The 26,528-nt window shown below is 41.0% G+C and overlaps 1 protein-coding gene across 8 annotated transcripts; it reads left to right on the top strand.

Moving 5' to 3' along the window:
• Window positions 1–1,344: 1,344 nt before the first annotated feature.
• spag9a (sperm associated antigen 9a) lies at window positions 1,345–26,528 on the top strand. 8 transcript variants are annotated; one of them, XM_085403664.1, is made up of 31 exons: window positions 1,345–1,847; window positions 5,303–5,423; window positions 7,403–7,473; window positions 7,570–7,658; window positions 7,780–7,930; window positions 9,974–10,060; window positions 11,064–11,199; window positions 11,324–11,417; window positions 11,515–11,636; window positions 12,603–12,617; window positions 12,900–12,957; window positions 14,867–15,019; window positions 15,272–15,323; window positions 15,424–15,554; window positions 15,710–15,766; window positions 17,333–17,494; window positions 17,621–17,750; window positions 18,007–18,096; window positions 18,198–18,314; window positions 18,424–18,610; window positions 18,690–18,905; window positions 18,985–19,204; window positions 19,486–19,602; window positions 19,843–19,923; window positions 20,039–20,106; window positions 20,289–20,440; window positions 20,593–20,764; window positions 21,024–21,137; window positions 22,523–22,705; window positions 23,023–23,160; window positions 24,358–26,528. In XM_085403664.1, the coding sequence occupies exons 1-31, from the start codon at window positions 1,548–1,550 to the stop codon at window positions 24,474–24,476; spliced, it is 3,903 nt and encodes a 1,300-aa protein (XP_085259790.1). In that variant the 5' UTR covers window positions 1,345–1,547; the 3' UTR covers window positions 24,477–26,528. The 8 variants fall into 8 exon arrangements, with proteins under 8 accessions (XP_085259790.1, XP_085259788.1, XP_085259786.1 ...); XM_085403662.1 differs by having other exon boundaries at window positions 9,971–10,060; window positions 20,292–20,440; XM_085403660.1 differs by having other exon boundaries at window positions 9,971–10,060.

Here is a 26,528-nt window from a genome sequence, read left to right as displayed (position 1 = left end):
CTCATGTGCGAAGTGAAGCCAAAATAAGTGTCATAGAGAGGGTGAGAGAGTAAAAAAAAAAATACATGGCTCCCAATAAGGAGCCGGCTCGCGTCGTTCACTTCAAAGATTCGGCTCTAAGAGCCGATTCGTTCGCGACCGACACATCACTAGTTGATAACTTTTTCATTAAGTTAAGACCTGATTTGTTTGAAATTCATAGCCAGTGCTCTGACACAGAGCCATCAACCTCCGAACGCAGAAAGAGCATAGAGTATCCAGAAAACACATTATATGCTGCGATAAATGCACTGCTCTAGTGTCCCCTCTCAGTGCCTTTCAGCGGCACGCAGCAGCAAACAGGTTGTCAGAGGCCGAGATGATGATTAAGTTTAACATTGTCTACAATATTGCCAAAGAGTGCCACTTTAAGCACTGTAAGCCCACGCACTTTTCCAGTAACTCACCTTTCTTGTAGAACTGTGCTTTAAATACAGAACTTTGTGTTGATAAGATTGTTAGTTAATCGTTTACAAATAAATATTGTCTGTATGGACAGCAATTAAAAAAAAGTGAACATGTAAAACTTTTGTGCTGGTGCAGCTAAGAAAAAAAGCGCACCAGTGTAACCCTGGCAAAAAGTTAGTCTAGAGCCCTGGCATTTGTAACCCTTTTCTGGAAAATTTCTCTCCATAGTACTTTGCATGGTATGTCACTCATCTTTTATGTGTATGTAGAAACGTATATAGGCAGACCTATGTTTTTTATTTTACTAATGCACAGCTGGGGAATTACCCAGAATCTTATAATATATTTATTTACTTTTCACTATCTAAATAGTTGCACACAAATCACTTTGCACATTTTTTAAACCTCAGTTATTTTTAATCATATTATTTAGAAAACTTTCGAGGCGACTTTTTCTCCATAAAACTGCCAACAATTTTACGCCGGTAGCATGATGTGACGTCATCACGTGATATGTCTGGTCAACAACTCAGCTGTTGGATAGTTGCTTCACGTACTATGAGAATTGTTGGAATTACAAGTTGTATTGGACGAAATAAAATGCCTGGATTTGTTTGTCTCCTTCCATGTTCAAGATAAACGTGTCATTATCGTGCAGTGTAACAATACGTCTACATTTCTAAATTCAATCAGCTACAGGAAAAAAACATTTTGTTGTTTACATTTAATGTGAAAAAATACAGTGTTGTGTGTCTATATAATATTGTTTGTGCTATATTTTCAAAAGATAAACAGTATCTTTCGCTACTTCTGGGTCTTCAAGGGCTGGAAACTGATCCTTGTGGTTTTGTTCTCATGGTGATTGAGGAATTTGGGAGCTTCGGGGGAGCATTTGAACGCAGCACGGGACAGGCGAGGAAAAAATAGGAAGAAATCCACGTAGCCTGTCTTGCATCGTAATAGTACATTCGTACGCTGTTCTCAATGTGTCCGTTTGATTAAAGAAAAGCTGTCTTTATTTAAGGAACACGGGCGTTCATAGTGGCGGGGTAAGGCGGAGAAAAAACTGGTCCTGTTAGTTGAAAGGAAGAGGACTAAAAATGGAGCTGGAAGACGGAGTTGTGTACCAGGACGACCCGGGGACATCAGCGATGATGTCTGAGCGGGTGTCGGGCCTGGCCAACTCAATTTACCGCGAGTTCGAGAGGCTTATCGGTAAATACGACGAGGACGTGGTGAAAGAGCTGATGCCGCTTGTGGTGGCCGTGCTGGAGAACCTGGACTCCGTGTTCGCGGAGAACCAGGAGCACGAAGTGGAGCTGGAGCTGCTGAAGGAGGACAACGAGCAGCTCATCACCCAGTACGAGCGGGAGAAAGCGCTGAGGAAACACGCAGAGGAGGTGAGCTGAATGGATCTAAGAGAGGGGGAAGGAAAATATCAACATTCAGCATCCTTTTTTTTTTCTTAAAGGAGGGCAATGAAGCCTGCCTCAGGTGCTTTCTCCTCCCAGCATCCCTGAGCGATGAATTAACCTATACACGTGGCCTGGCAGCATCCATGGTGTTCAGTGGGGATGTAAACAAGGCAGAGTCATGCTAACGGCTCACTGAAATGGCCCTGTCTCCTTGTTGGCTCTGTTTTCTTGCGGGATGATCTGTCATATAACTGTGTCTATCTATGAAACAACGCATCAAAGCCACATCCCTGGCAAATGCACATATGATGTCCTATTGCATCAGATAGTGAAGTCAGAAACAGCAGGTGAAGTGACTCAGCGTTTTGGGCCATCACTGTAACTGTAAAATACATATATGACGTTTATAAAACACATCAGTGTGAAGAGGATGGAGCTTGTGGAATAACAGTGAGGCATAAAATGTCACAGAAAATCCCACCACGGCTTTAACCAAACTACTCTTAGTGATGTTTACATCACTAAACAGCATAATTTCCATCATTCATGCATGTGCAAAGCCAAACATCCTGCACAACAGTGTTACTTCTTTAAGCTCTTATCTTCATATGCAGAAAATACTGTGTGCACAGATAGATGACCACAGTTCAGATATCTAACACCTGGAAAATATCAGAAATATACATTTATATTTACTTAAAGGAGATTTCCAGTAATTTAGCTATAAACATACTTTTGGGTAAGTTTGGGTAATTTGTAAGAGACAAAAAATAAAGTCTAAATTGACATTACAGTCCTTCCGAACTTAAAAGTTTTTATTTAGAGCTGGAAAACACCTGCAACCTACATTTCCTGTAATGCTCTCGGATCTCATTATTTACAACAGACTCTCACAGCTGGGGAATGTTCACATCTTCCAAAGCGGTCAGGTTATAACACTGTTGTTGTGCAATAATTACTTACTTTGTAGGCCCATGCCTATGAAGACACAGCTTCTAAAGTTTAGGATGTGATATCTGAGTGGGTGCACATTGGCAGCAAAAGTGGAGCCCTGGATTTCGTGTTTCTGGCAGGGTGTGTGTGTTTGTGTGTGGTCAATCTGCCCTGAGCCCTCAATATGAAGGGTGAAGCGATGTGACTCGGACCTTCTGTCACAGCTGGCCTCTGTGGCTCAGGGGCAGTGGAAAAGCAGCCCAGTATGCTGTGGAACCTCCATCCAGTGGGTGATGCTGCACCTTGGTCACAGCAGCCACAAACACTCGTATACACAGTGACAATACTGCTGTATCCTGCATTGTTTTGCAGTATAATGTGTTTTAAATAGACACAGAAACAATAAGCCGGTTTCCTGGGTAGGACTCTTTATCTAAAGCCCCGAGGAGGAGTGAGCAGGGGTACGCTGAGCCTCCTGGGAAGGCACAGTGTTACTTCCAGGTCATGTGATCCTTTGTGAGAAGAGGGGAACATCCTTCAGCTTTCATTTCTGCTTTTCTTTTGTTTTTGTCTTGGGTTTCAGTGTCAACAGACTGCCCTCCTTCCCACCCATTTTATCAGACCGATGAAGGGTGTGACATTTCTGTTTTTGGAAGTCGTTTTTAATGACACCTTTTACCCGCTCCTTCATTGTTTCATAACAGGTAAAAAAGGATAGCAGCACATTCCTGTCTGCTGTGATGTGTTTGCGAGCCTGTTTCCACTAAACTCGGATTTAAATTGAAGATAATCTTGAAAAATGAAGCAGAATAAAGCAGACGGCTGTGAGAATATCTTTAACTTTAATTACATCTAAGGCAGCAGTTCAGCCCATTAAAACTTATTTGCATCATCTTTAAATTTCTTGGGTGTGTCTGATCTGCACTGTTGATGTTGTTTGCTGCGGGAATACTTTCTATCATATCTTCACAAACAGGAAGCTGGTGTTTTAATTGTCTCACACATAGTTACTGCTTTATCTTAGGTCCAGCGTGACTGATTATTTCTATTATTCCTTATTAGTTACTAGCTAATTTCCTTCTGCCATCCCTGGGCAGTATTAACTAAACTAATTTTATTGGTTGTTTCTGGAGTTCTGGTGTTGATGTAATGTAAAGACTGGACAATAATACAGAGTAAACCCTGACAATGAAATTAATGCCTTTTGAGCAAGCACTTGGCGACAGTGGGAAGGAAAAACTTCCTTTATACAGGAATAATCCTGGAAGAAACAGGCCTTCTATGGTACTACTGTACTGCTAATATGGAAGACTGAGAATGTCAGCAAATGTTCATGCTTGAAACTTTTCATGATTCCTCATATTTCTACCACTTTCTTTTACTTTTATTTTATTTTAATTTACTAGTAGATTTCCAGTTTAAGATCCATAGTAATTACCTTAAATTTCACTTCTATGTAATTCATACCTTCAAAAACACAGTAGCGACTCCCTTAAAACCACGGCAAGCAGGCTGCTACTGATGAAAAAGAGTGTCATTTGGGTCGATCACTGAGTATAAGCTAAATTATGTCTTTGCAAGGAAGTTTCCTGCATCTGCTTGTACATCAAAGTAGGGTAAGATTCCTGTGCCCACAGGAAGGAAGAGAGCCACGTCAGGGCCTTGGCTTGCTAAGCTGGACAGGATGTGGACGTTGATACACACACATAAACAAAAGTGCATTTTCAGAGGCCGGCCTATAAGGAAACTGGGAGGAAGCGGCACTGCAGATCAGACTCAAGACACATTTGATAATCTGTCACAGTCGTGGGACCATTAATACTTTTAGGGATCCAGAGATATGTCCTTCATTTTCAGAAGCCACAGTTATATTTGTACGCGTCACATCAGTTTTCCTAAATGTTAATACTGTAAAACAGCGGTCCCCAACCTTTTTTGCGCCACAGACCGGTTTATGCCCGACAATATTTTCACGGACCGGCCTTTAAGGTGTCGCGGATAAATACAACAAAATAAAACAAGTACCGGTACCGAAAAAAAGATTTATTCATAACACACGTGAAAAGACCAAGGAAAACCGAGTAAACGATAAAAACGATAACAAAATAACGCTGAAAACCGATAAAAACCCTGAAAACCATACATTTCACACCTGAGCCTCAACTCTCGCGGCCCGGTACCAAACGACTCACGGACCGGTACCGGTCCGAGGCGGTTGGGGACCGCTGCTGTAAAACAACTAAATTGTATTTATAATAGAGTTTTTATTCTAAATACAGTGACCAAATTACTATTTCAAACATGCATTTTGCAGTGGGGCAGAATTCCTCATTTGGTTTCATTACTGTCATGTAAAAATAGAACGCCCAAATTTAGGAACGGCGTCTTTTTTTTTCGTATTGCAAAACAAGCATCAAACAAGATCAGACTGCTGACAAACCAGCTTTGTTATGTTTTGCATTAAGTGTCAGTGAGTCCAACAAAACTGTGTTTGTGTGTGTGTGTAGAAGTTCATCGAATTTGAAGACACTCATGAGCAGGAGAAGAAGGACCTGCAGAGCCATGTGGACCGGATGGAGTCCCACTCCCGCCAACTGGAGCTCAAAATCAAGAACTATGCAGACCAGAGTGAGCAAAAACACACATTCATGCACATGCGCTTATATTATTGTGTACGTGCTTTCAAAAAAAACTTCCATGTCTGTCAGCATCCATGCGCTGAGATGAAATCTCATCGCTATTATAAATAATTCTGTCTGTTTCAGTTCCTGCAGTTAGTCTATTTTTCACTCCCTTACTATCTCCTTCCTCTCATGGCTTGATATGTATGCACACATTAACTATGCAGACTCTCACGCTCTCTTTCTTCATCTTTGCGGGGGTAACAGTAATGGGATTAAAGGATTTCTGTTATTCCCATCCTCCTAATGCGGCAGTACATTACCCGCCCATCTTATGGGTGGATTAAGAGGTAGAGGGGAAGCGATTGGTTCATACATTCTGTCTTGTCAGAAAAAAAGAGGGGATTCACACAATGACTGGTCCAGTATCTGGTGACTAAGTAGCTGGCTGGTTAAAGCAAATCATTCATTCACACAAAGCTGCGAGTGGGAAGAAAACAGGAATTTCTTTCCGAATCTGACTTACAGCAGAAGCTTTAACAAGGCAAACATAAGTATCCCAGTGGCTGGTGTGATGTGGAAAATCAAAAGTGAATTATTTATCGGTTATTGCTTTGTTGTGATTGCTGTTTGAGAGAATGATTCCTGCTCAGTAGGTTCAGCTAATTTGCTGCCACTCCCAGTAAATGGTAAATCATTCATTCATTGAGGTGCTTTAAATCCGAGTCCACTGAGTTAAACGGCCGCAGTTGCAGCAAGAAGTTAGGCAACAGGAGTATAGCTTAGATAATGTTAGTGCTTTAGTTTCACTGGCCTGACACGGAAAAGATCAATAATTAAGAGATTGGAGCTGAGTTTGGGGAATTCAGATTTAATTGATTAATAAAGCATCCAGCAGAGTAACAGCCTGATGAGGAAGTTTTAAACAAGTCATGCTTTATACTTAAAAAAAGATTTTTAACTTTCAGTCAACATGAAGCAATATTTTGAATAAAAGCAGCTGAAACAAATAAAATCAAAGGTTTACCTATTCAAATAATTCAACATTAATATGGAATCACTAAGAAGAATGTGCTTGGTATAAACTGAATGTTTACCAATCAAGCAAATTTAATCAGACCAGATTTGTTAAATTTAACCTTTTAAATTGTTCATATGTAACAAAATTAAGTTAGTTAAAATGAGCATTTCGGCCAAAACGTTTTTTGAGTGTAGAGCTTCACAGTGGATGATGCTGTTTGCTTTTTGACATGTAAACTGTTCATTTGGTATGCATTTCAGGATTTTAGGCTAAATGACTCATAAATCCAGTCAGGCTTATGGCCTTACATTCAGCTTCTTCTCCACCCAGTGATTACTTTATAAAACAACACACACACACACACACACACACACACACACACACACACACACACACACACACACACACACACACACACACACACACACACACTCATCAAGGATTGCGAGAAGCTTCAGCTGTCCCCCTGCACAGCTTTTCTTTCTTCATTTTATTACTGGGATCTAGGAATGTGATGACTCATGACTGCAGAATAAAATTACTCGATAGTGTCAAAGTACACACTGGCAAGGCATCATCGCACAACACACAGAAGCTTTAGCTGTTGTAATTGATAGTATCCGATAGCTTTAAACCCGTCTGTTGCAGCAGCTCGCTGCGTGGCTTAGGCTAAACCTGATGTGCTAATAAGGGATTAGATGTTTTTGTCACTTCGTAAGGCGCCCAGTGCTGAAAACTATTTGGGTGCGATTACCCCCCCACCCCCAGCCCCCCTATACTGCATAGCAGAGAAAAACTGCACGCCTTTTTACGTACGACTGTCATACACATGCAAAAACCTAATGATCACGGAGAAGAATTACAGTAATGTGACAGTGAGGTTCTGAAGTATTTAACAAGTGATTTAAAGTCTATAAGCTGGTTGTAAAGTAGCTGAGACTGATGAGGGCCTTCCTTTGTTTCAGTTGGCAGGTTAGAAGAACGAGAGCTGGACCTGAAGAAGGAATACAACTCCCTCCATCAGCGGCACACAGAGGTAGGTTAGAGAGAAAGGGAGGAGCGGAGCGTAACTCTGAACAGTGGTCATGACTAACTAGCTCCCTTTTGGGTGTTTTTGCTTTGAATTCTGCAGATGATCCATAATTACATGGAGCACGTGGAGAGGATCAAAATGCAACAGATCAGCGAGACCTCCGAGTCGAGCGCAGTCGGCCGAGTCAGGTGAGAGCGCATAAGTTTGTTTGCCAAGCCACTTTCATATCACACGTCATCGACAGGCAGCGTTTGTGGTCTGTTCTCCAATAAAAAGGGACGTTTTATAATTTTTTTTTAATCTCCCAAGGAGAGAGCGACCTCTTTCTTTGGGAATCTTCCCATCATCTGGCGGAGCGTCTCTGCTCATCCCAGATCCTCAGGCCAGAGCAGAGACACTGGGCACAGAGAGCTGGAGGTTCACTGACTCATCGCAGCCTCGCTCCAACACAAGTCTCAAGGTGGGTGTGTGGGTCGTACCCACCTTGTGATCTATCCTTAGAGAATAAACCTGTGTCTGGTTCAGGCCACGTTATGTCAGCCAGAAAACCGATGTGTAGAAGACACATTCATGCCTCGTCTATGAAGTCTGGATGTAAAAGGCCAACATATCTAATTTCTGCTTCTTAAAGCATCTTTTCCATAAATAAGCTGAAGGCTGTCGTCCAGGTCATGTTAAATAAAAGAAAAGCAAGTGAAATGAAAAATCTTAAATAATGACATCACTTGATTCAAATTGAAAATTAATAATTGATTATTTAATTAGTGCTTTTGCTGTATTATTAAAAAACACTGGCATTATGGAGAATGATATGATCGCTCTAATTGGATTTCCTGTTTGTGGTGGTTTTGCCAGAGGTCGAAAATAGAAGATAGAATAGGGTTTTTAAGCTTCGAGTCCATTTATAAATAGAGAGCCTTTGATAAGGCTCGGGTGTGCTTATGTGTTTTTTATGCAGGCATCTAACAAGGCGCCCTCTGTTTCTAGACTCTTCTTTAGCCATTGATGAATATGCAGACTTCCCCTGGTGTAGCAATCAGAGGAGATCATTAAATGTGTCACATGAATATTTATAAACGTTTTCTGCAGGTACAAATAACACATTTTTATGTGTTATTTTATTCAGTATTTACAGTTCATTTAATTCGTGTTTTAAGTGGGGAAACAAAAATATATTTTTTATATATATCCACAATATAATGGTGTTGATGCTCCTTAAAGTCACTTGGGTACTTGATGGGCATGTCAGCGGTGTTTGTATCTGTGGCAGTCAGAACCTGCAGGGTGACAATGTTATTACATTGCACTGCTGCGTTTTTGTTAAAACTGGGACACCAGCTCTGCGGCGCAGTGCATTCTGGGAATGATGCCGCTGTATGGCGTGCAGCCAGTCACTGAGAGAGGGAGGAAAAAAGAGGCTGGCTGGATTGTGATGGGGCCTTATGTAATCAGAGCTACAGGGCGGTTATTGCTAAGCCACCGCCTTTTGAACATGGGTGTCTTTGATATGCAAACATGGCGTCAGAGTTCAGGAGCGATGTCATGTTTATTTATGGGAGCGCGAGGTGCTGCAGAGGTGAGCGAAAAGCAAACGACAGGTTAATGACCTGCATGTGCTGGCCATGATCTAGTTTCCACATTAGTCATTTAAGTAAAACCATTTCATCTTAGCTCTGAAACTGGCATAATTATGTTTCTGCGTCATTGCATTTTACTTCATTCAAGGGGAGCGCTTAAATAAACAAAAGAATTAAAATGATTCATATGTAATATTACTGTAATGTAATATGTAAGTGCTGAAATTATAAAATACAAAAACTGAAAAAAATTGAATCAATATAAATATATTTGTGTACTTTTCATAACTAAACAATTGTTTTACTATTACTATTTCTGACTTCCTGCACAAATAGTTTTAGCTTTGCAACATGTCATTAGTCAAAACCTATTTTGATTCTATACAGAAAGTACAGTGGCCCTGAGAGGTCAAATGCACTGCACTTCAAGAACTCTAACACTGAAAATGACAAAAGCACACATAACACAACGGAAGAACAAAAGCTCACAAAAGTGACAAGCTAACAGTTAGCGGTTAATAGTGAACATGTATCTGCAGCATTATAAGAATCACACAATTACGTTATTGTGTCCCCAGAAACACTTCAGTTTTGTTTCATTTAACTTCTGTTGTGTTTTTTGTCCTTCTGCAACATTTTTTCTATTGGACGATATTTGCTTAAGTGCATTTGACCTCTCAGGGCCACCGTAGGAAAGAGATTTACAAAACAATAAACGCTGATTTGACTTGACTAAAGACTCATCTGTTGCTTGTTGATGATCTATAAACTATAATCACACATGCACTCACACACACATGCTTATTTGTATGTATGAACTGTCCCATTCACTTCACAGACATGCACACTATGAGGTGTTTGCATTTCTGTTGAACTGCTTCTGCACTTGTGAGCTGCATTCTTACTCTTCCCCCTCCCCCAAGCAGTTGGACTATGGTGACCCCCCAAAGGAAAGGGAGGGTAAGAGTGCGCAGGACTCTACTTGGGGGAATTCACTGGCAGACGACTGCAAGGTAGTTGGATGAGTGGCGGCTGGTACGAGCAGCAGCGCTCCTGCACTGGCCGTGCGCAGCACAGTTTATGTTTGCGTGTGTGTGGGCTTCTGTAGTTTGCTCCACTATGCTGTTTCATCTTTTCAAACACGTTGCTTTGTGCATTTGTAGACTCTCACGTCACAGACCAGCTGTGCTATATGCAACCATGTCTGAAGGCCTCATTGGGATCTTTCAAAATAAAAGTGCACATATGGAGCTGGTTAATTATTAATGTGCAAAAGTCAATAGCAGCTTGGTTGCATCTGGCCTCCAGTTTGTTTTTGATTTTGGGTAAAATGCATGAGTTGTATATATTTGACTTTATTTTTGCTGTATTTATGTAGCTCTTCAAACATTACTAATCACTCATTTTACATTAGCGTACATTTCATCTGTCACTTACTGCTGTAGTTATGTATTATTAGTTTTTGGATTTTCGTGGGATTTGTGTAGTTTACTAGAGTTTAGTAAACTAGCAGTAGCTCCTGTTGTTGTCCTTATTTATGTTCAGTAAATGTTGTTTGAAGCCTTCTGCAGTCTGTGTCGTGTTTTTTGGACGTTGTGTTTGCGTGCCACTTTCTGTGTTGCTCATATTGTCTCTTTGCATCCAGCCAGAAAGCTCTCCTCAGTCCATTCGCAACGTTTAGTGTTTCCAGTATATTTCATTTATATGTGATTATCTGTGTTTTGTTGTGCTCCAATTTCACTAATATAATCTCATATAGGATAGTGTGTCAGATCTTTGTGGTGTAAGTGTGATTTTTTTCTTTCACCTTATAAGAAGTTGGTAAAAAAAAAGCTCGATAGTTGAGGATTTTTACTTTGTGAAAAGTGCCCTCTACATAATGTAAGAGCGGAGAGAAATTGGACTCTTGCTGCTTCTGTTTCTGTGTCAGCTCTATCTTTGGTTTATTTTCTATTTTGGTACAGCTTCAGTTAAGGCATCGCTTTGTTGTTGTAAATGAATCACTTTTCATTACAGGATGAGCTATCAGACTTCACCGGCTCCAAGTCGGCCACACCGATGTCAACCACTGCCTCGGACATGGAGAGGGAAGATGGGAACAGTAAGAGCACAGAGGTGCAAGCTGCTCCAGGGACCAGAAGCATATCAGTAGGTAGGGTCACATATTCTAATACTCTTATGTTCAGGTTTACAAAACAACACCACAAAAACATTATGATGTTTACTTGCATATCCTTCCTTCTGATCTATATCATCTATGCTTGTGTGCTTTGCAGGTCAGCCTGAAAATGAAGACAGCTCAGATGTGAAGGACATCATTGAGTCCACCCCTGAGCTGGACATGGATCTCATTGGGTACAGACCCTGCAGGTAATACAAAGAGGACCTTTTGGGGGTGTTTTTCTTTTTTAAATGAAAGATCCATCAGGCAAAAAACATGACCTCCTATTGTTCTTTCTTTTGTCAGCACTCCTACTAAAGGCATTGAAAACATGGCATTTGACCGCAATACAGACTCCCTGTTTGAGGAGCTGTCCTCTGCAGGCACCGGGCTCATCGGGGACGTGGACGAAGGAGCTGATCTTTTAGGTGAGTGAAAACTTTACATAAAAGTGACTGAAAAAAAGTGGATTGGTTAGTCCGAGAGTATTATGTAGAAAAGGTCACATAAAAGCTACATTTTTGATGTTTTTCAGATGTTTGACAGATATACTATGTAAAGGTGTACATTTCAATGTCAGATATGTAAAGAAAAAATACTGAAATCTTAAAAGCCAGAGGTGAAATACATGCTGAATGATTCTGTAAGAAGCCTGAATACTTCTTTATAATCACTGCTTATTTTCTTTCTAAAAGGTCTTAAAGGTGATCTGCTGAATTCCCACTTCGATACTTTACTAGCAGATGTTGTTCTACTTTCTTTAAATTCATTGTAACTTCAACACCAGCTACACCGCTTGCTTTGGTCCAGCTGTTGTACAAAGTGTTAGCCATCTACCCATGTTAACATCACCTCTCTCTCTCCCGTGTCTCATTCTCTGGCTTTTGTCCATAATCCAAGTGGAGTACTCTGGTGTGTATGACCTCCAACCTTTCCTTAGCTTAACATTTTTCTGTAAAGTTCCTTTGACCTTTACCCATTACTCATTCTTTCCACATCCACCATTGTTAAAGGTTCTTCTTCATTGCGTCTTATATTAGGGTACATTAATATATTTTCGTCTGCCTACTACTTCAAAAAGATTTTGGTGCATGAATGATGAAGTGTAGTGCTTCCTTTTTTGGCCTAATTGATCTTTATACAGCTTTTATTTTTTTCATTTATTTTTTTGCTCTTGTACTTTTCTTCTCTTGAGTGCCGAAAATGTCAAATGTATGTTATCTTTAGAGATTTTACAGCATCTCTTCCTTTTTGCTTGTGGAGTCAGCAGCTACACATTCAGCTCTGGCTCCTTCATCATTTTGGTCATTTCACTGTCTCAAACTATATCCGCATTTCTCTCTCTCTCTTCCCTACTCTTTTTCCGCCTGGCTTGGATTGCATGGTATTCTCAGACCTTAGTTTGATTGGTAAGACCTCACCCACTCTTTCCATTCTTCTCATGTCTGTCATGTGACATGTTGTGCTGTGGGTTTGTGCGTTGCGGTAGTTTCATGTGCTGTGAGACCTACAGTAACAAATATCTCACTAGGAGATATTTCATGTCCAACGTCATGCCTGGTTGGATTTATTCTTAGTGTGAATAGTGTACTTCTTTATATGTAGTGTTAAAGTAGTGACAAATCCAGTTTGTGTTCAATTCAGATTTGTTAGGTGATAAAATTATAATGTTGTTCTTTAATTCTGTTCAGGAATGGGCCGGGAAGTTGAAAATCTAATTATGGAGAATTCACAACTGCTTGAGACCAAGTAAGTAGAATTTAATATCCACTTCTTCATCCTTTGTAGGGCTGTAATGACTCTCTCTAAATTTGGTTTGTTTTAGTTTTTTAAATGTTTTTGTTTTATTGTTGGAGATCATTAAGAGGAAAAAAGCAATGTTGAAAATATTGCACCCACAAACATCCATTGATTAGTATCTAATACTGTCGTTTAACATATTGATGTATTCTCATAACGTAGAATTAAGCCTTAAAAAATACATAGGAGTGAGTGCCACATTTTAGTGGTCACCATGTTCCCCCCACCATCTTGAATACAATGGTGGAAATGGACTTCTCTCTTCTGCCTAATCGCTGAGTTGTGTATGTTGCTAGAGACCAGCCACAAACAAAGAAAAAGGTGAAGGAGAACTCTTAGATGTTCGAGTGCCATGGAGTCAGATTTTTAATTCATGTCTGCACATTCACACGAAAGGTACAAAGAGTCCTTTCGTGTGAATTTGTACACGAAAGGTACAAAGAGTCAGGGCAGCACGGTGGCACGGTGGTTAGCACTGTTGCCGCACAGCAAGAAGGTCCTGAGTTCAATTCCAACATCAGGCCAGGGGTCTTTCTGTGTGGAGTTTGCATGTTCTCCCCGTGTTTGCGTGGGTTCCCTCCGGGTACTCCGGCTTCCTCCCACCGTCCAAAGACATGCAGCTTGTGGGGATAGGTTAATTGGATAATACAAATTGTCACTAGGTGTGAATGTGCAAATGAATGTGAGTGTGAATGGTTGTTTGTCCCTGTGTGTTAGCCTTGCGACAGACTGGCGACCTGTCCAGGGTGTACCCCGCCTCTCGCCCTATGACAGCTGGGATAGGCTCCAGCACCCCCCACGACCCTGAAAAGGATAAGCGGAAGTGAATGGATGGATGGTACAAAGAGTCATGAACTGAAGTCAGAGCCCTAACACATGAAAATGTGCATGCCTGTTTAATTATTACTGTCAGCAGATTAGACTCTCTCTTCTCTAGAAGAGCAGCAGCTGTTTATAAGCTATCATTATGTCAGATAATATTAGGCTTAATAAACACTTCCTTTGATAAACAGTCTGATGACATTTTCACATTGTATGAGAGTTTACTCGCTAGGTGTCCGAGTTCAACAATGTGAGATCTTGTTTAAGGAATGTTTCACTAACAGCTGCTAACAGATTTTAACAGCTGCTAACAGAGGCTAACAGCTGCTAACAGAGGCTAACAGCAGAGCTTACTGACAGAAAAGTGAAGGAAATTTAGCTAACAAGGTAACAGTGGACAGCCTACCCAAAATAGCAAAAAGGTCCCAGAGTCACTTTGCTATCAGAGTACACTGACGATAGATTAACAGTGGCAAGAGTTTTTGAGGTGACTCAGGCATAACAGCATAGAATACCTAGAATAGAAGTATTTACCAACACATATCCACTTTTGAATTTCCTAATTTATTGGTAAGTGTTGATCAAATTCAAATATATTAAAAGAAATAATGACTATTAAAGAGGATTTTTTTTCTTACACAAACAGTAGTAGAAACACGCTGGCAGGCCACGGCTATTATGGCATACAGCCTAGATTTAATGTTTTTGATCTCTCTTGGCTGACTAAAACATGTCTGCCCTACAGTAGCTGTCCTAGCTAGGATTATGCACTTCAATTGGGATAATTAAAAAAACAGAATTTAGTTGACTGCAACCCACTGACATCTATGGGGTGAAATTTTACACACTGTACCTTTAAGAACTGTTTTTTGGTTTTTGGATCACTGTGTCCTGATTGGACATGCAGCACTATATTACTGACTTTTGAAATTCATGATTTCAGTGTAAGTTTTAGAATCACTGAATCCTTTGTTTAAGCTGCCTTTTGTCTTGAAAACAGAGATTAAAAAACAAACGTACTAAAATGTCCTTCCAGGAACGCCTTGAATGTGGTGAATAAAGACTTGATTCAGAAAGTCGACGAACTGACAAGTGAGAAGGAGATGTTGGAGGGAGATCTGGAGGCTTTGCTGCAGGCAAAATCCAAGCTGGAGGAAAAGAACAAAGAGCTGGAGGAGGAACTCAAAAAGTAAGAGCTATGAGAGGAATCTGTGATGTTTAGTTTCTGTCTTTAGTCACAAGGACGATGAAGCACGCTGCTGCAGGTAATTCACTGTCGGTCGCAAAGTATAAATCCTCGCTGACACACTTTACTACTGTGCTATTGGAGCTAAGTAGCAGGAGTCTCTGCTTGGCGAGTGCCTAATGGTATCTCTCCAAATAGAAACTCTGGCTACGCCCATTTCCTATAGACATTTGTGTAAAAACTTATATTTTCCAGAGTACGCCTGGAGATGGAGGAAGCAAAACATAAAGCTAACGAAGAAGAAGAGGTGAGTCCTGTATCCTGTGTCTGTTGAGTGGCTCATTTATGTAGTAGAATTCATGCATTTCTGTGTGGTCATGTTTGGGTTTAATTGTGTGCCGGTACAGAGTGATTTACCTACGGCTCAGAAGAAGCGTTTCACCAGAGTGGAGATGGCCCGAGTGCTGATGGAGAGGAACCAGTACAAAGAGCGACTTATGGAGCTGCAGGAAGCTGTGCGGTGGACTGAGATGATCAGGTGATGAAGCAATGAGTGGTGGACGGATGGAGCAAAGTGCATTTGATGTTTTGTTAGGGTTATAACTTTGTGTTATACATATAAAAAAACATATATCAACATATCCGGACACATAAACTAAAGATTGTTAAAGATTGTCGTCTTCTCTTCTTTAGGGCTTCAAGGGAAAATCCAACTATCTCAGAAAAAAAGAAATCCAGCATCTGGCAGTTGTGAGTCTTTTTGGATTTACTGCATTATTTACTGTTTGTCTTTTAGTTTTGATAGGGCTGCCACGTTGCCTTCCAAGTTGAATCCTGACTTTTTTTGTCATTCAAATATTCAAATACATCTTTTTTCTTATCTTTTCCGGGATGTGCCATTGAATTGGCAGCATTAGGTAAAGATGATTTGACAGACCTCCCCACTAAACCTCTCTCCTACCCTACCGCCGTTTAACACAGAAGTGCTCCTCCATTCTGAAAGGATCCAACTTTGATGTGTCTTTATCCATAATCTTTGCTCTCAGTGCAGTGCATCAGTTGTTGTTATGACAAACTGCTCAGATGTTACTCTCCTTTTGCCCCCGGACTTTCCTGTCTCCTGCCTGCTGTGTGCCTTTTGATGTTTTCCTTACTCTGTCTGCTCATAGCGAGCAAAGGGAAACTACATATACGAGTATATGTACATGTTGTGTTGCTTATGTCTACCACGTCAGACTGCACATGCAAGTCGGTAGATTTGATTTCTATTATTGCGGAATTTTAATATCTAAATTGCCATCCTTAGCCTTGGTAAGCTCACCTCTGTAGCTTTTTAACATATTCTCAAAAATCAGAAAGAAAAATCAAAAAGCAGTACGATATCGTTCTGCAGTAATAAAACAGGCTTTAAGCATGTATCTTTGTCTTATATATTGTACAAATTCACACTCACTGGTCACTTTATTAGGTATACCCTACTAGTATCGATTTGGACCACTTTTTGCCTTCAGATCCAACAAGATTGTATCAATGCTTCAGCAGCCTGAAGCATTGATACAAGGCAGGATGGCTTTGTGCTTTCATGGTGTTTAGCCAAATTGTGACCCTACTATCTAAATATAGCAGCACAGCTCGAGACATCAGACCAGGCAACTTTTTTCCATTATTTCATTGTCCAGTTTTGTTGAGCCTTTCCTGTTTTTCACTGACAGAGGTGGTACCCGATGTGGTTTCTGCTGCTGCTGTTCTTGCCTATCTGCTTCAAGGTTGAACATCTTGTGCATTCACAGATGCTCTTCTGCATACCTCGGTTATAATGAGTTGTTATTTGAGTTCACCATAGAAATGGTTGTTGGGAAAATTTCAGTAGATCAGCAGTTTCTCAAATACTCAGACCAACTTGTGTGACACCAACAACCACAACAGCCACATTCACAGTCACTTGAATTACTTTCTTCTGCATCCTGATGCTCAGTTTGAAGTTCAGCGGGTCATCTTGACCACATCTACATGCCTAAATGCACTGACCTGCTGCGATGTGATTGGCTGATTAGATGGTTTTGTTTACAAGCAGTTGAACAGACATGCCTTATAAAGTAGCTGGTGAGTGTATAGTAGTTAAAGTTTTAGTTAGATATAATAGGGGAGTGCTTAGCTCTACTTTGACTCCCAGCATGCTTTATGTCACTGTACAGTAAATGTTGGTGGTAGTTCCTTGATTGTCTGGTTTGTTGGTGACACCCCTGCCTTGCTCTTTCCCTGCGCTCCTGTCGGCTCTGTTTCCCTCTTGGCTTTCTGTAACTTCGCCACGTGCAGCTTCAGCAGACTGTTTAGCTCCTCCTCCAGTGCCCCTGCCGTAAAGTTTGAATCCCAGTCCAATACGAAGTACAGCACTCCGGGCAGCACGGTGAAGAGGAGCAGCACTTTCTCCCAGTTCCCCACGGAGAAGTCCAAGACATTTGACTTCCTCAATGAAGAGTAAGTAATGAGGACGTGTGACTTTGAGTTCTGTGGATTTTACCAAGTTGGAAATTCATTAATGCACCTGTCTATAAAATGTATTATCAGCTGATGGCTTTGTGTCTCTCGTGGTTCTCCCTTTAGTAAGGAACAGTGCAGTTCTCCATCACGTAAAGAGCAGAAGAGAAGCCAGTACAGACAGGTCAAGGCTCACGTGCAGAAGGAGGACGGACGAGTCATTGCGCATGGCTGGAGCCTGCCCAGCAAATACAAGGTGGGAAATGAAAAAATTGCTTTGCATTAGGTCAGAGATGCGATCGGCACTTTTTATTTTGCTTTGTTCGCTTTAGAAGAAGAAATCGTTTATTTTAAATGGCCAGCATATCCTGTGCAGCATAATAAGGTGTATCCTTTGTCTGTTCCAGCCCTGTGTTCATGTTCACCTGAGAAAATTTAAAAGTAGTGGTTTTAAAAGTCTTAAAATAAACTTTATTTACAATATTTAAGTTTTGACTGTTCTACCATCACAGGTAGCAAACGGTGGACAAGTGGAAAACAAAATGAACTTACCTGTGCCGGTTTACTTGAGACCTCTGGACCAGAAAGATGCTTCTATGAAGGTGCTTAAATGAATGAATAGACAACTCTAAGCATACATGCAGGATATTGTTGTTATATTTTAACATTTTGATGTTTCTAACAAGCTCTTTCTGTCCCACAGCTGTGGTGCGCTGCCGGGGTCAACCTGTCCGGGGGTCGGGCATTTTCCTCATCAGAGCTTTCTAAGCAGACAAAGGGTTCTCAGAGCAGCTTGGATCAGCTGGAGCAGGAGAGTAAGGTGAGTAGTTTAAGGAAGGAAGAAGCTCTTTGGAGGCAGTTGTGACTTCTGATAGTTCTTTATGTTTTATACTTTGAGTCGATTCGCTAATGTGTTACGTTGCTGTAAGGATCGGGAAAAAGGGGAGAAAGAGAAGGAGCTGATTGTTCAGGATGAGATGTCCAGTCGTGTGTGGGTGTGCACTAGCACCCACTCCTCCACCAAGGTTATGGTTCTGGATGCCACTCAGCCCTCTGACCTGCTCGACAGCTTCTACGCCTGCAACACTCACATTGTCTGCATCGCCAGTGTGCCAGGTAGGTCCAGTGGTCACGCTTTGTGCTTGTTGGGGTAAAAATTATTTTTCTTACTGGGTCATTTGTGGTGTTTTGTCAGGTGTGTTGGAAACTGATTATCCAGCAGGTGAAGCTGTACCCCAAGACCTGGAGTCCAGCCAAGGGGATGCGGCGTCACTGGCTGGCAGCGTGGCCAGTGTAGGCTCAGCAGGCAGCGATAGCGCCTCTGCAGCCGAGGGCACCACTGCCATTCCCCAGACAGCTAGTGCAGGTGTTGCCGACCAGCCAGCTGAGCACAGCGCCACCTCAGCCTCTGGTAGTTCTCTACTAAAAAAAATGTTTAGATAGAGTACAGTATGTGTGGTTTGACAGCTGTGCTGTGCTGTGATCCACAGCTCCCACTGTTGAGTTGTCCAGAGAGACCAGTCCAGCAGAAGATGGGGTTCCCACAGCGGAAGAGGCAACAGAAGCAACGGAGGCTAATGCTGGCGTGGGCGAAGAAGGAGAGGAAGATCAGGGGGCTGACCAAAACCAGCCAGGAATCTACACGGAGCACGTGTTCACCGACCCACTCGGGGTGGAACCCACTGACTCCTTAGTTGCTGAATCACAGAGGTGAGAGTGAATATTGGTAGATGCTTTAGTCAATTCTTAAGATTTTTAAGGCATATATGACAATTGCAAATTTAAAATCTTGAAATGTATGAACCCTAGAAGAATTATGTCCAGACATTAATTTACACACCTTAAAAATAAAACAGCCTAAACTTGCTGTTGCAAAATAAAAGCACTGGTATTTTTAGCTTACAGAGGAAACCATAAGAGCAGCTGTGGAAACTCGGCTGCACGTGTTTACTCCATGTTTTCTTAATGAAGGACTGTTTTCCATTATCCAGGGGATCCAGACAGGATGGGGTGACTTCTCTGGCAGAAGACTCGGACCCATCAGAGACTGAGGTCCTGAGGATGAGCAGTGCACTTCCCACCATGTGGCTCGGTGCTCAGAATGGGTGGTAAGTGAGGCAGCAGCCACTAGAGGGAGCTATTAGTTCAGGGGAAAAAGGAGGAGAAAATTTGATGAGGTTGTAACTTCATGGAGAAAATTTGCTTTTGGTTATCATGCTGATTTTGGTGTTTATTTATTTATCAGCGGCTGTGTTTTTGTCATAGTGTTTAATCATTCGGATACATTTTCATGTCTTTATTTAGTTGATAATCAGGAGTTTTCCTCTGCTCGACTTTCCTGTCTTTAGTCTGTACGTCCACTCGTCTGTGGCTCGGTGGAGGAAATGTCTTCATGCCATCAAACTGAAAGACTCGATCCTCAGCATAGTGTGAGTAAAAAGTTGGTTGTGTTTTTATTTAAGGACTTGCACACACACAACAAATGAACATTTAAAAATAGACTAATAAACATACTTTTAAAAGTGTCTTCATAACCTGTTGCAGGCATGTTAAAGGGAGGGTCCTGGTAGCACTGGCTGATGGGACATTAGCAATTTTCCACAGAGGCATTGGTAAGTCTGTAACTTAGACTGCTTGCAGTCGGTCTCCGACAGCAAAAAGTCCGGTTCATCAGCAGCCAACCAGTGGTTTTTGCTAGTCACAGGGTGGTTGCCGTCTTATTTTCACTGTAGTGTGACTGAGCCACGACTAATTTTATGCCACAAATTGCCAAAGTCTTCTTGTTTCTTCCAAGCAGACGGACAGTGGGATCTAACCAACTACCATCTGCTGGATCTGGGCCGGCCCCACCACTCTATCCGCTGTATGACCGTAGTCCACGATAACGTTTGGTGCGGCTACAGAAACAAGATCTACGTCATCCAGCCAAAGGCCATGAGGATAGAGGTACAGCTGTCATTGAAAGTTAATAAACCATATGTTGTGCAAGTTATTTTTCTGTTCCAGTCAACTTCAACCAATTAAACCTTATTGTTGTCATGGGAACATCCCAATTTACTTCTAACATTACGCAATTGCAATCTATCGCGCCCTTGCAGAAATCCTTTGACGCTCATCCTCGGAAGGAGAGCCAGGTACGGCAGCTGGCCTGGGTTGGAGACGGCATCTGGGTGTCCATCCGACTGGATTCAACTCTACGCTTGTTTCACGCCCACACCTACCAGCACCTCCAGGATGTGGACATTGAGCCCTATGTCAGCAAGATGCTGGGTATACAAACTGTTTGTTGCCTAGCAGTTAATCAGCACTTTTGTAAATCATCTCAACAGACTTCTGGTTTTATGCTCACTCATTTATAGGAAATAATCCCTAGATAGAGTTGATGTATGAACGCTAAGGCAACATACATGTATAATTCAGCGCTTACTTTCTGTACACACACGTAGTAGAGTGATATTTTGAACAGTTTAGGAGGTCGCAACGTTTCTTCTTCAGATCTTGGATCGAACATCTTCTGTGTGTGTTGCAGGTACAGGTAAATTGGGTTTCTCATTTGTGAGAATCACCGCTCTCGTCGTATCCTGCAACCGACTGTGGGTGGGTACAGGAAATGGCGTAATCATCTCCATCCCGCTCTCTGAAGGTACAGCACAATCTCATCAGCTGCCTGCTTAAATGTCCACTTTTGTTTCATAAAGCAATGCATCATCAAAATGTTCTTTTAGCAGTGTTTATTCACTGAACTCAACTCATTACTGCATTAGGAATAAATACATACTGTTAGCTTTTATGCTCTATTTGCATTGCAGAACATTAGTTTCATCATTTTAAAGTGTCCAAGTCTTTATGATTTAAATATTCTGTGGGAAAACTGAGATGTTGTGAGGTTAAACTGTTTATTTTTGAGTATTCCTGAGTACAAATATATTCATATTTGGCATATGGTTGAATTGAAGCATGCTATTAGTTACGTAAACGCGCGGCGTGTTCTTAATATCAAATCCCTCACTGCTACCTCCACCGTCTCCTTTTATTCTTCTTTCATATTTCAACTCATCTCCCAGATGGCCATTCTGATGCCTCAGGGACCGTCATTGTGTAGCATCACCTTCTCTCTTAAAATCCATAAATCCTCAGTCTCTTCTCGCTGCGTATCTGTGCTGTAAAAGACAGTGGCATTGCCATGGATACAAGTCTCACATAGCTTACATAGTGCAGTTTGATGGGTTTATGCTTCAAAGCTGGGCTCTCAGTAGATATTGGGGAGTGCTGCTCTCTTTAAATATTAAAACTTTTCCAAGGGTGTACCTGCGTTTCCTGTCACCATCTTCTTTCTTTTATATCAGTGTCTGTGTGAAGGCTGTACAGTTCTCTGTGTTTTTATAATCAGGGTCTGTTCTTATGTCTGCTTTAACCTCTAACTTTAGGTTTTACTTAGAGGTCAGAGAATAAAGCGTTCTTCCAGAATTTAGCAGACAGGCTCCTCTGCGCTCTGACTCACTTGATCTACATACAGTTCGACTGCCTGTGTCACAGACTGGTTTCAGACCAGGCCATAACTGCGATAACTGGTTTTTGCAGATAATCCTAGCTTCTTTCTTTTTGCTCCCTGTATGCTCAGACCTGATTTTATTATTTTGATTATCACCTTTAAAGCACATCTGGGTCTGGCCCCACGCTACATAGCAGAAATATGAGCCCTTTGACCTTGGAATAACTGGTGTGAGGATTTATTTAAATCCCTTCTTAAATACACTTCTGCCGACTTCCTTTCTGTGATATTGTATCTACATAGTTTTTCTGGTATTAATTGTTGTAACTACTTTTATCTTTTGGTAGTTTGTCTTGCATTTTTGTTTTTTTGATTGGCGTTTTACCTGTTTCCTAACTTCACCTGTTTTTGTTTGACCTCGTTTGTTTTTCCGTTTTCATTTACCTTCCAACTTTCCTGCTTTCGTTTATCCATGAAAGCACTTTTTTCAAAGAAGCACATAAAGTGGGCAGATGACACTTTACTGTATTCTTCAGCTAACAGAACAACAGGAACAGTGCCAAATCGCCCGGGCAGTGCTGTACGGGTCTATGGTGATGACAGCTCTGTGACAGACTGTGCAATGCCAGGCAGCTTTGTGCCATACTGCTCCATGGCTCACGCCCAACTATGTTTCCACGGACACCGGGATGCTGTCAAGTTTTTTGTGACAGTGCCAGGTAAGAGACAAGTGCAGAGAATCTGTGGGAACATGTTAGGTAATGTTAGCCATTATCAAAGGAAAATTAGCAGCCATGTTGAAGTTGATGTGAAGTTTTCTATGATTGTAAAGAGAATATGAGTGTGAGTGTTTGTTGAACTAAAGAGCACAGTTGAATCAGTGATATGAATTGTACGATCTAGTTTGTCATAGATTAAATAAACAAACCATTAAATGAGAACGTAATCGGTAGCTAAAGTAACAAGAGAATGAAAGAGTCCCTAAAACACTATCTTTTGTTCTCAGTTTCTTCATACTTTAAATTAACTGTCACAGGTCAGGCGATGCCACCTCCAGGTGGTGCAGATTCAGGCTCTGATGACCCTGCATCTGAATCCTCTGACACAGCAACTTCTGAGACCAAAACCTACCTGGTCATCAGTGGAGGGGAAGGCTACATTGACTTCAGGATGGGTGGGTGTAACACAATCCATGTACAAGTGTATATTTATACACAGCAGAGGTTTTTATTCTGAAAAGAAACAGCTGTTTACTAGACTTTTTGGAGTAAAAGGCTTGAATGTGTCCCTTCTGGTATGATGTTTGCTTTAGGCCTTAATCACACAGGCTTAAAGACTGGTTGGCAAACCTCTGGCAACCTCAAGTCCCCAGGAAAAATGTATGATCTCTGTTAGGCAAGTGGTTGCTGGAGGTTGAAGGCTGTCGCCATGTGAAATTGATCTCAAAGCGGGTGCCGAATAAAAAACTTCTTTATGATTGCGATGGTCGCTAGCAGATTGCAGCAGTTACTTAAAGTGCTAAAGCATTAAAACAAAAAGTTTTACGTTTTGAAAAGACAAGTAAACAATAAATTACACTAATCCAGACATGAAGAAAAAATGGCATGAATAATCATTTTCCAATTTAGAACTCAACAATATTTCTGGAGTGATTTAAGAAAGAGTGAACCAGAGATTCAAAATGAGCATGAGCATTTGTGTAAGATTTATATCTTAGAAATAAGTTGTGCTTAAAAAACATATACAGCCAAATGTCATCTGCATAGCAGTAAGAAGAAATGCTCAGGAAGTTCTCAAAATGTGTTAAACACAAAGCAAATATTACAGAAACATTAAGGGCCCCAAAACAGAACCTTGTGGTACACCGTGAGCAAGAGAAGTGGAAGAGAACCTGACAGACATGATGAGAATCACTTCTTTTTACTCTGTAGAAACTGTGATGCAAATTAAAAATGGACAACGTTTCCCTTTGAAATCAAAATTATGCCAGGCTGCTTAAACCAACACATTTAAAAAGTTCCAAATGTCTCCGGTTCTGGTTTGTGTTGTACTTTTTACAGTTTCACTGCCACTTGGTGAGTAGTTTGTGGACAACTCAGGAAACATGGAAACTACTGGCAACCATGGTGATCTTTTAGTAATGAAACCAATGGCAATGAGATTTTCACTACAGCAGCATACAGCTCTTTGTAAACAATTTCACACTAGCAACTTCAAGTAACCTCTAACAGCCAGTCAGCAACTGTTTCTTTCATCCAGCAACCCCCTTTACCCTCGGGTCCCTGACCACTTTCTAGACCTGTACAAATGTGGCTTTTGCAATTGATTCCACAACTACATCCAGCAACCTTACTCATCATCTTCTCCACAGGTGATGAAGTAGGCGAGTTGGATGGTTTATCCGAATCGACAGCCAGCCTGCAGTCGGCGCCTGCCAAGAACGAGCGGAGTCACCTCATCGTCTGGCAGGTCACGACTTCTCACGATTGAAAAACTTCATAGACTCTTGTGTTTATGCCAGGGGTGCCCACCAACCCCTGCATGCCATTCTGGAAGTTTTTAATTTGTTCTTAATACCTGAGTAGTTTACTACTTTGTAAAGAAATCAAAAAGAAAACAAACAAAGAAAAAAAAACAATTATTTTTAGTCCATGTTTTGTAAATTTTATTGTTTATGAATCTGAAATAGGTAAAATGAAGTATATGTTAACTTTAAGAATACGTCCAGGCGTTCCCTTCTGCATGTTGAAGAAGCTGGTGCGCACACAGGGGAAAGGCTACCTTTTAGCACATCGTGTGGGATGGGCAGTTTGATCAGGTAATTGTCTGTTGCTTTGTATCTCAAACGTTAAAAAGGCTTTCGTTGTAAACAAAAAAAAGGCACTTACCTGAAGTTGAAGTCATCTAAATAAAGAGCAGGCAGTTTTGAGTTAAACTGAAGTATATTTTATAGTAATCAGACTATAGCACTACATGTGTTAACCAGCACCGACGTCTTTCCTGTGTTGAACATTTTAAGACCTGAGCATCAAAAACCTGCAAGTTATAAACGTATAAAAAGGTATCGAATTTCTTGTCACCGGCGATATCAGGCTGATTACTCGACTGTATTGTTTGTTTGGTATTAGAGACATAGCTTGCAGCAAGTGGTGCACATTAAACACACTGTTGCATATTTAAATGTGCTTTTATGCAGGAAAAGCTGTAGGCTACAACATTGTTTGGGAGTTCGAATGTCCCACCAGTTGCAACAGGCTGATGTTTTGTTCTATGAATCATGTCTAAGCACTTTGGGTACTTCAAGGTTTCCTGTGGTTAGAAGAACTAGTTTACTGTAGGTTAGCAGTAGCCTGCATGAAGAAACCCCTCGTGCCGTAGGTGAGGAAAATCTTCCTGTGCCGCCAGCTCAGTGCTTCCTGTTTGCTTCAGCTCGTCGGCACTTTAAATTGTTAGATGTTAGTCGCTTTGGAGGAAAACTGCTGTGTCCTGTTTGTATGAAGGGAACAAAATGTACAAATATTTTTTAGGAAGATGGTCCCAGTAACCAAAGGATGTACGAAGAAGTATCTCAAAACTATTTCATTTGTAACTCAAATATTTGGGAGCGCGTGCGCGCATATATTCAGGATTTAAGCTCAAATGATGCAAATTTAACTAACAGCAACATTTCTGTGTGGCACCTTGAATCGGACGGCACTAAAGAGAGACTCTCCTGATTCCTTCATCATTCCATGTTTCATTGTTACACACACAGATTTCAGGCCTATAAGGCACATTTTCTTTATTCTTTTGTTGTTATTTTGGGCATTGTGTGTGTTTTGTATCCATTTGTGAGACACTTTGATTAAGAGATGAGTATTTTCATGATTTGACTGTAACCTGACAGCAGGATGCCAACATTAAGAAGATGTTGTAATTTGTTTTTATATGTGAAGCCTTGGTCTTCAGTCCATTTCAAAACAGTAACTTTATATTGTGTTTTTGCCATTCCAGTATTTATTTCCTTTGCTATCGAGCCTATCTTGGTTCAGAATGTAACTTTCTACACGGGCAGAGTATCATAGGCGGCTATTGTGAACAGAATAGTCTAACGAGTTTACATGATTGTTAATAATGGTTAAATAAAATGGATTAATGTCATTATGTTGGAAATTTTTCACAAACCATGAGATCAAATTGTGCAGAGAAAAACTTTCATTCATGTACTAAGCTATGCATGTTTTTTTTAGAGAACACTGCTATATTATCGGCTAAATCTCAGTTTATTGCCACCGTTTTGGGTGGGGTGGATGTCAGTGTATGTATGTGCGTGTTTTGTGTTTAGAGTACACATGTACACTTAGGAGTGTCTGCCAGTGTGTGTTTGATTTTCCAAGTGTGTGGTGTGTGTCTGCTTAGTGTATGTTCATCCTTAAAAACAAAACCCAGAGGCTGGTCCCATTTATTTCTCTGGGCGCCATAAATGGTGGTCAATGTTTGCTAAAACAGTATCATAGCCTTATTTTTAACAATCTATTAAACTCAGTTTCATGGATAATGTGC

Source organism: Rhamphochromis longiceps, linkage group LG4 (assembly GCF_057381845.1).
Source record: "Rhamphochromis longiceps isolate RC_006_pf linkage group LG4, R_longiceps_female_GT1.1, whole genome shotgun sequence".
Lineage (NCBI taxonomy): Eukaryota > Metazoa > Chordata > Actinopteri > Cichliformes > Cichlidae > Rhamphochromis > Rhamphochromis longiceps.
The sequence above is the reverse complement of the archived record's forward strand: the minus strand, read 5'-3'. Positions and strand labels throughout refer to the sequence as shown.

Excerpts from the sequence above, each read along its gene's own strand:
- spag9a (XM_085403660.1), top strand. The coding sequence starts at position 1,548 with ATGGAGCTGGAAGACGGAGTTGTGTACCAGGACGACCCGGGGACATCA. Across the intron at positions 7,931-9,970 it reads GCTCCAACACAAGTCTCAAG|CAGTTGGACTATGGTGACCC; the intron begins GTGGGTGTGTGG and ends CCCTCCCCCAAG. Across the intron at positions 10,061-11,063 it reads CACTGGCAGACGACTGCAAG|GATGAGCTATCAGACTTCAC; the intron begins GTAGTTGGATGA and ends TTTTCATTACAG.